The following is a 10128-nucleotide window of genomic DNA, read 5'->3' as shown; positions in this document are numbered from 1 at the left end:
ACATATGATCTCTCATACAATTTAAGAAAGCTACTTTTAGGGAGAATTTAAGATCACCTATTTTTTTCACATTGCTTTGTTACTAGATCATTGTTTATGTCATGTGCAATACTTCTATAAACGTTTACTGTTAATATGAAGGGAAATAGACGCAGCACATAAAGTGTAAAAATCCTGTCATCATTTACTCAGTTATTCCAAATCTGTGTAAAATGATGTGCCCTGATGAACACAGAGAAAGATATTTGGAAGAATGCTGTAGTAGAGTAGGCGGGGCGAGACCGTGGTTCGAGTCCGGTGAGTAATTGTGAATTAGCGCCAGCTGTGCGCACACCGGGCTCGAATCACGTAGGAGATTGGGAGCATATAAAAGGAACGAGCGACCGGACCGTCGAAGAGAGAGGACTGGGCCCGAACTTATGTTAAGTTTATATTTATGTTCTTGTGTTTTGTATTTATGTTTTATTCGCCGGCGGTCGTCCGTGAGGGGCTGCCGGCTGTTATTATTTTTGTTATTAAATGTTTAAAATGGAGTGCGTGAGTGAATGAGTGAGTGTGTGTGCCCTGCGATGGGTTGGCACTCCATCCAGGGTGTATCCTGCCTTGATGCCCGATGACTCCTGAGATAGGCACAGGCTCCCCGTGACCCGAGGTAGTTCGGATAAGCGGTAGAAAATGGATGGATGGATGTTTAAAATGTCTTCCGGTTCCCGACTCCTTCCTTCCCTTTTATGGAGATGTATTACAAATGCTTATAATCTAACAGCCACCATTGACTACCAAAGTTGTCAAAAGTTCCCAAAACAGTTTGCTTTCCAACATTCTTCAAAATATCTTCTTTTGTGTTCAACAGGACAAAGAAATGTATAAAGCATTTTTTCTACTATGGGAGTCAATGGTGGCCAAGAACTGTTTGGTTACAAGCATTCTTCCAAATATCTTTCTCTGTGTTCATCAGAACAAATCAATGTATACAGATTTAAACGGCTTGAGAGTGAGTCGATGAAGAGAGAATGTTTCATTTCGGGTGAACTGTTTCTTTAGTGACTCTCTCGTACTATGCATGTGTGTGCGTGTAACCTTGTGGTTTTAGAGACATGCTCAGTACTGCTGTTTGCTTTCAGCCACTAGAGGAATGGGGAGAAAAAAGGTTGCTTCCTCTTTTGGTGTGCAGGAAATCGATACTTTACTAGTAAGTGGGCGAGAGAGAGAGAGATAAAGAGTGAATGAGGTGTGGTGAACCAAGCAGAAGTTCTACATTGTCTGAGTCTGCTACACAGCAAAATTATCCCACCAAAACACTAAAAGTCACTGGATTACGCTTTTCAGTTCCCGCCTCTCTTGTTTATCTTGCGTTGTCCGTGAATGAGTCTACGCTGGATGCCTGCACTCTCTGTTTCCTATCAGCATGGCGCGAGAGCAGATGGAAGGCTGAGGAGCGGCTGAAAGAAGGAGGGGATAATAAGAGACAAAGAGGAAGAGACTTTAGCTGACTTTTGTAGTCTCTGGTTGGAAAAAGGAGTGTCTGGATTACCCACTAGACCTACACACTGCTGTGTCACCGAGGGACGCTTACGGTAAGAATCCCAAGTGTACGAAGAGGGGTTCTGCTGGAGGTCAAGGGTCAGAGAAATAGGAATCCAGAGTCTGCTGTCGAAAGCGCAGGAAGTAGGATAGTGGGTGTGCGTTTTAAATGAGGGTTTAAAGGAGTTGTGTGTTTGTTCACAGCCTGAGGGGGATATTTTGTTTTAGTTCCTTTCTCTGGTGTGTGCTTATCTCAAAACACTGAGAAAGTTTGCGTGTTTGGATATTTTACATTCCGTTGGACTTTACAACATTTCTGCACATACAAAATTCAACACAAAGTGTTTTTATCACTGGGTAAGATCTGTTTTTACTTCACTACATATACCACTGCTGTTTGTATGTTCCCACACTTGAATAGTGAGTGTTTTTTAATTCTTGATGATTTAGAGGAGTATAAATACAGTGATCATTTGTAAAACTAGATATTGAATATATTAAATTCCTTACTGTAACTGTTCACTGAACACCCAGTTTAATAAGTCATATTATTGCGTTTTTGTAAACCCAAAGATAACTTTATTCTGTTTTGGAGCGCTATTAGTTATTCATTTTATAAGACGATCTGGAGTGAGAGGTTTATACATCACCTCTGACAGCTTTAAGAGGTTTGGCATCAGTCTGTGTATATATCATATATCAAATATTAGACTCTCATGTAATGTGTTAAAAGAAAAGTACTGCATCTGTCAAATGTTTCACACGAATGTTCTCAATGATGACCAAAAGTATTCTGCTACTTTGTTAGATCTGCAATGGAAAGCTCAATGAGAGTTCATTGAGTTGAATGTCTGGTAATATCTGCCATTCGGAAAGATGAGATAACATCAAACTCTGATAAGTGAAGTTTGCTCGCAAGTCTCCATATTACTATTGCTCATACTTGAAGCTACTGCAAACTGACTGGAGATCAGACCCTCATACAGAGTTCAGTTGGAGTTAGAGGTCAGAGGATTTATATAGAGTTCATAGAAGGTTTTCTCTTTTGAACAGAAAATGCTGCTGGATTCTTTTCTCTTGTATTCTGGTTGATTTATTCCATGTACCTTGTGAATAGGTTGTGCCAGTTTTATTTACAATAGAAAAATCATTTTGAAGACCTTATCATTGCAATGGTCTGTTTTGCACAGGCAAGTATTTGAAATAAGAAACAGTTTGTCCTTGACATCTTTTTTTTATGATAGAATGACTGGACATTGTGGATAAGAGAGAGTGGAACAGCACCACAAGCCGGGACTTAAAGTGGTAGTTCACCCAAAAATGAAAATGTGTCATCATTTACTCACCCCTTTGTCTTTCTAAACCTGTATGACTGACTTTCTTCTGCAGAACACAAAAAATATATATATTTTGAAGCTTGTTGTCAACTGGCACCCATTGACTTGCATTGGTTTTGTGTCCATACAATAAAATCAAATGGTTGCTGGCTCTCATTGGTTACCAGCTTTACTCAGGATATCATCTTTTGCGTTTTGCGGAAGAAAGAAAGTCATATAGATTTCTTTTAAAGTTTCTGTGCACTGTCCTTTTGACCTTCTGCCATTGTCACATTTTTTAGATGAAATGTAATCTCTTATATACACTTCACAAGAGTTGTGGAACTTTACAGTGATAGTTTAGCAAAAAACTAATCTGTCATCATTTTTTCATCCTCATGTCGTTCATATGAGTCTTATTTGCAACACAAAAGAAGATATTTTGAGAAATATCTCCGTGGTTTTGTGTCAATGCCATGGAAGTCGATGAAGGCTAGTGTTGTTTTGTTATCAACATTCTTTATATATATATATATATATATATTAGTGGTGGGCATAGATTATTTTTTTTAATCTAGATTAATCTAGATTAAAATGGCTCATTTGAATTCTGCCGAAGGCATTCAGAATATGTGTGCTACCCAAATAATGACTAAAAGTAAGTCTTTGAGAACGGGTTTCTCAAGCCAGGTGGCGCATTAGACCAGGGGCTCATCTCCTGTTTCCAAAATGCATCACAAACTGCTTGAGAAAGCTGTTCTACTATGATAATTGGTGATGAAAATTAAATTATGTTCAATAAGATGAACTTGTGTTTACTTCCGCATTAGCTAAGGGATGATTTGTGTTTAGGTGGTACTTGAGACTGGAAGAGCTCCTACAGTACATTTACATTTAGTCATTTAGCAGACGCTTTTATCCAAAGCGACTTACAAAGAGTTAGGGAGCAACAAGCGATATGTCATACAGGAGCCATAATAGATTAGATCTCAATACAAAGTTACTGGTTTCAACTAAAGCTAGACCAGAACCTGTTGAGAGAAAGTTTTTTTTTAAACCAATTCCGCATTGCACAAGGTGCAAACAACCTTAGTCTTGTCGATGTTTCTATTGGGAAGCTTCTTAAAAATTAATATTCCCTGAAGCAAACCCGGCGGCTTCATAGCTGCATCCATGTTAGCACGTCACGTTTGATGCGGTAATTTCACAGTAACGTTATGTTGTGTTCAGACTAAACGCGAATGGCGTGTCAAGCGCGAGTGATTTATATGTTAATGCAAAGAGCCAATAGACCTACTTGCTGCGCGAATCACGCGAATGAAGCCCTGGTTATGAGATGATTAGGCGGCTTCTGCTTCCGCGAATGAGACGAATCACGCGAGTTGAAAAATCTCGTTCTCGCCCCGTACAGTGCAGTTAAGCTGGTATACATCCGCGCTAAAATATCAGGTGAAAGTCATCATAGCTTGCGTAGTATAGACCCAGCTCACAACCCAACTTTGAGAATAGATTAACGGCGACATTTTTTTTAACGCGCGATAATAGGCTCACTGCGTTAACGGCGTTAACGCCGTTAACGGCCCACCACTAATATATATATATAAACATTTTTAAATATATATTATATATATATATGTTTTTTCGAGTCATACAGGTTTGAAAGACATGAAGGTTGAGGTAATGGCAAAATAATTTTCATTAGTCTAAACTATCCCTTCCTGTTAAAAATTAGAAGTTGTGAAAAACTTGTCTTTAAATGTAGTTCTGGGGATGAACAGTTTTGAGAAAGATTGTCAAACTCCATCTCCGTGAGATGTGTGTGTGTTCTCAGTCTATGACTGAAGCGTGACCCCGAGTTCCACCGGTGGTCCATATAACTGCATTGTCAAATACAGCAGCTGAATAATGCAGTGACAACAAACAGCAGGCTCTGTCTGATCAGATATGATTATCTCACTGACAGCCTGTTATTGTTAACTGATAAATATTTTAAAGCTCATTAGACATGACATGCCTTTATCTGGTAAAGTGAGAAGCCAACATTCTGTTCTTATTTTGCTACACCTGACACTGCTGTAAAGATTAGTTGAATTATTCAGCCCTTATCTGCTCTATTCTTAAACATTTTCCATTTAGTCGTGATTTATTCACATGATGCCTTTACTAGACCATGCAGACACAAATTAGGATTAATACATAATCAACAGTAAATAAATAACAAGGATGTTTAATTGTCGTACTTTTTATTCTCATGATTGAAATAGCAGAACAAACAGACAAAGCGAAAAGAAGTAACTCACTTCCTTAAAAATCGTAGACTTGCAAAAGGATTTGTAAAAACAGAATTACTTTTCTACAACTACTTAAAGGCATAGTTCACCCAAAATTTAAAATTCTGTCATCATTCACTCACCCTTTAAACCTGTATGACTTTCTTTCTTCTACAGAACACAGAAAAGATATTTTGAAAAATGTTGGTAACCGAACAACAGTGGTACTCATTGAGGTGCTTTAGTTTTATATCCATACAATATAAGTGAATGGGTACTGCATTCAAAGGAAAGTCATAGATGTTTGAAATGACAAGCGGTTGAGTAAATAATGACCAAATATTTCTCTTTGGCTATACTGTCACTTAAATTCAGTTATTGAATGAATAAGTGGTGGTAAAAATAGCAAGAATTTCTTAAAGAATTGGAGGTTGGTCTTGGACAGACAAACTCCACTCAGGTTTTCTAAAGAAAATGTTAAACATACAATTTAATTCAGTTATTTTTAACAAACTTAAGCTTGAGGAAACCTAACGATTTTTGTGATAGATTCGCTGGCTTTCTCAGTCAGAGATCCGCAGTGGAAAAACTGTTTCATTGTGTATTATATTTTACAATATAAGTCACGAGTATGCCTATCTCACATTTATAGTTCTTGTGAATGTCTAAAAAGACGAGAGCTCCAGAGTCACCCGCCGTTTTTCCCATGGTGCCCATCTGATCTCAATATGTTTTCTCCACACCCTGTGAGTAAAGCTGAGGAGATGATGAAATCACAACGCAACAGGGCCACACTTCACATTTTCTTACTTTCCCTTGGAAGAAGCTTTCGTCTACGAATCCACAACCAGACGATCATGAGAAGTTCCTTCATTAATGCTGAGCGACTGCTTTTGTTTAGTTTGGAAAACACCGGTTAAAGACATTCCTCCATTGAGCGCTTAATCTATAAACTACAGTGACTGCTGTTTGTCTCAACATGAGCTGTCTTGCGTGTCATCCAGTTTAATAATTATAAAGCAGCGGGTCTGTCTGTTCTCTGTGGATGAGTTTTAGATGGTTTACATGTCTGAGGGACACTTTCCTAAACACAGATTCAATTTAAAGCTTCGACCGTAAGAAACTCACTTCCTGAGATTTAAGCTTCTCTCCTGTTATCTTGTTTATGACGCGATGTCAGCTTGGCTAAAAAGAAGCATTCGCTTCTCCAAATTTGGAAAACATTTTGGGCGATATAATCTTTTTAGGTTAGCTTGTTGCTAAATGGATTTAGATTAAACGTTCAGTCAACATTTCCAGATGGTTCCTATTTGGGCACTTACTGCATTTCTAAAGAATACTTTTGCAAGTCTAAGCATGTTTCAGATTCTCCCGAGGCGCATGCGGACAGCTGAAGCATTCAAGACTGGAGATTTAAAGCACAAATTTAAATCACGTTTCAATATAAAGATGTTTGTTGTTTGTACAGTATGTGCATGTTCATTGTTTTGGGGTATTGTGTTGTACTTCTTTGAGGTTTCCCACAACTCGGCTAGTGTTTTTTGTAAGCACTTCCATGTATTGTATGAGCTGTCAGCGGTTAATCAACATGTTGCCAATCAAAATGTTTTTCATATTTGCAAGTGCTCCTGTAGCTCAGTTGGTAGAGCAAAGGAATTCCAGGAATCATACTGATACTGAATGTACACTACAGGTCAAAAGTTTAGGATCACTTGACAAAAATATTTTTGCTGGGCTTACTATTCATCTGAAATATGGAAAAATATACATAAAGAATGAGTGAGCGATCCCCAGTAGGAAAAATGATAATGGTAGTCAAAAGTGCCCCAGAACTGTTTGCTTTCCTACATTCTACAAAATTTCTTCTTTTGTGTTCAACAGGACAAAGGAATTATACAGATGTATGGCTTGGATAAAAGCATCTGCAAAATGCATAACTGTGAATTTACCAGACTGTACATCGTTGCAGGATTTGTGTCTGATAAATGATTAATTCAGAGTTCCTTTTTGTGGTCCACATGTAAATATGTGGTCCTCAAAGAAACAACAAGCATTTCTTTTGTCGTCAAACAATTTCCAACGAATCCCTTGATCTTAACACCGGCCTACTTGTAAAACCACCAGAGTTTCAGTTTCAGTTTTTTCCATTTTAATTTTTTTTTAATTCTTTTTAAATTAAAAAATACAGATAATAAATAGAGGTAGTAGCACATACTGACATCATGATGTCTTTTGTCTTATGATCTTCTCTTCCTCTTTTGTTAACAGTATATTTCAGCGTCCACATTTATCTGTATTGTGACACCTTTACAGTTATAGTAAGTTTTAAAAATACTTGTTGGAGATTATCTGAAGTACTCTGTAATGGAACATCCGCACACACAGGCATCCTGAGAACTGAAGTTATGTTGCCTTTTCCTAAAACGTGATCAAAGATACAGCATTTCACTTTTGCTCAAACACTTTTCCTTTTATGGGAATAATAATACTATAATAATAGATAATTTAAAAAGTTGTTTGGCTTTGTGTAAAAAAAACTGCGATGTACCTTTGTTTACTTCGATTTCCCGGTGAGATGACGTATGAAGGGTCCTCTGGTTTGATAATCTAAATATTCATTTATTTTTGCACTTGCTACCTTTATTCTTATTTATAAACACAGCTTTACCCCCCAAAGTTTTTCAGACATGCAAGTTTACAAAGGGCAAACCTATTTTTGTAGTGCTATAAAAGAGATTAAAATGTAGATGTGTTGTCAACATCTAAAAATAGTAAACCCATTAAAATGGTTACTATTAGCTCCTTTTACAAAACTGCATTGTAAGATCCTACGGATATGTAAAATATGTGTAGTATATATTTAGTTGTGCACTGATGAGTGTGAGCTTGTTTAAAAATTGAAATAAAAGAATCTGTCAAGATTCTCCTTATGTGTGTGCTGCAACCAGAATTTTAAATCTATCAGGATTTTTTAACTCCTGTACTCTGAGGCAGGCTTTACAGAATAAAAGTCATTTCTCTTTTAGACTATAGACTATGTTTGTGAAATCAGTGATACCACCGGAAAGAGGAAGGTCAGAGTATTGAGTTAGAAATGTTGAATAGATTAAAGAATACCAATAATGGTGACTAGAGCACCTCTTGCTTTTATTCTGCAGTCTCATGGTGTTCTGGTAATAAACCAATGATAAACTCTGGCAATAAAAAGTTTTGAACTTTTTGTTCCACAAAACATTTCTTGAAAATGTTAAAAAAATATATTTTTTTCTCAACATTTTTCTTTGAATTTCACAGAAAGACAGACATTCACCCATATCGTGATAAAACTACATTATAATACTATTCTATGTTACAAACAACATGACTGTACACTTTTGTCAAGTGTTCCGTTGAAGGGCGCTACATTGATTATGATTATTATAATTTACTTTGTGTATTTTCTGTGAATGATAACATTGTTTTAGGACAGGTTTTTTGTAATGGTGTCACTAAACCTTTCTTTGCCTCCTGTTTTCAAGCATGCACTTCAAACCATTTCGGTTTCTATATGAATGTTTTGTGGTTCGTTTTTGAGAAAATGTGTATCTGTGGTTGGATTTGATGTTTTTTCCCAACCGCTACCTCTGTTTCTTTATTCAGTGACCCTCTTTTTTTCTTTATGAGACTCTGCCATTGCTAGCATCAAGCTGCAGCATTTAGCTGCAATACTATTTACACTACAGTATTGTTATGGGTTAAATATCCCTAGTTTTACTTGTTAAACTTACTGTAAGTAGGTCATGTGAACTGATTTGTAACAAGTTAAGTGTGTACTCTTGGTTTTCTAAATTACTAGTTTTTTTCCAGTGATGTGGACAACTCGCGGCAGTTGCGGTTGCAGTGGAGAATTGCTCTTCCAGCGTGTGTCTCACGCATGCTCCTGATGCATCGTGTCCTTTTAAAACACATTCTTAAACACATACATATGGTTTCTATAATTAACTTCTGCGTTGAAGTCATTCTGGAATTCAGTCCAATGGGCGGGTTTTATAATAGCTGTTTCCTGAACCCCTAAGTGTGTGTGTGTCTGTCTGTGTATTGTTTGTGTGTATTTGTTTGCATTAAAGGTGTGGTACAGTTGCATAATTTCAGAAGTTCTTCCTATTTTTTTGCGGTTCCTCTTGAGACACATTGAGGTTTGTGTCAGCAGCACAATAATGATGCGTGAAGCAGTTCACGAGTTCATTAGACTGTTTAATGTTTTTTTTTTCAGAGAACGATGAGCAATCTGTGAGAAGGAAATAAAGAAGCCATGTCCTTCTTTGGCCTAGACTGGACGCGGAGGAAAGAGAAAGGTAGATATACAGCATGCTGCTCGACATCAAAGTTTCTCGCCTCTCAGAAGTGTCAATTGAAGAGTCTGATGTCATTCTGTCTTCCTCTTTCTCCTCTGTAATTTTCACTTTAATTCTAAGGGTTTTTTCTCGAAATGACCACTTGATTCCAAAGAGCTTTTCAATTTTGCATATTTTGATATATACGTTATGAAAGCAAACCATTGTTTGTCAAGATTTTTTTACACTCCTCTTTATATTTGTTTCTAGAGGTGGAGAGGAAAATCAGAGCAAACGACAGAGAATATAATTCATCTTTCAAGTATGCTGTGAGTAGGCTACTCAATATCCATTCAGTCTGACATGGTACATTACAACAGTATTCAATCATCATTAAAGGGATAGTTCACATAAAAATGAAATTCTGTAATGAACTATTCACCCTCATCTATATAAATGTAATTGTTCTGTTGAACAAAAAGAAAGATATTTGAATGAATGTTTGCAACTGAGATTTCTGGGGCACCATTGACTACCATAGTAGAAAGAATGAATGTATTTTTTTGTTTGATGAACTCAAAAGAATATATTTTTATGGATTTAGAAATACAAAATGTTGTGGGGCACCTTTGACCACTATTTTAACTTTAGTCAATCATGATCTTAATCAGAAATCTAAGTTGCTAACGTTCTTCCAAATAGCTT

At 36.9% G+C, this 10128-nt stretch overlaps 1 protein-coding gene across 3 annotated transcripts in view; it reads left to right on the top strand.

Annotated features, from left to right (window-relative positions):
- The first annotated feature begins 1210 nt into the window (after positions 1–1210).
- atp8b5a (ATPase phospholipid transporting 8B5a) overlaps positions 1211–10128 on the top strand; it is a 30435-nt gene continuing 21517 nt past the window's right edge. For 2 of the 3 annotated variants that reach the window (XM_056747002.1, XM_056747000.1), the window contains exons 1-3: positions 1211–1577; positions 9363–9444; positions 9694–9752. In XM_056747002.1, the coding sequence (XP_056602980.1) occupies positions 9402–9444; positions 9694–9752 (102 nt within the window). In that variant the 5' untranslated portion in view covers positions 1211–1577; positions 9363–9401. The other variant, XM_056747001.1, reaches the window with a different exon arrangement.

Source organism: Triplophysa dalaica, chromosome 4 (assembly GCF_015846415.1).
Source record: "Triplophysa dalaica isolate WHDGS20190420 chromosome 4, ASM1584641v1, whole genome shotgun sequence".
Taxonomy (NCBI): Eukaryota; Metazoa; Chordata; class Actinopteri; order Cypriniformes; family Nemacheilidae; genus Triplophysa; species Triplophysa dalaica.
This window is presented reverse-complemented; position numbering and strand designations above follow the sequence as displayed.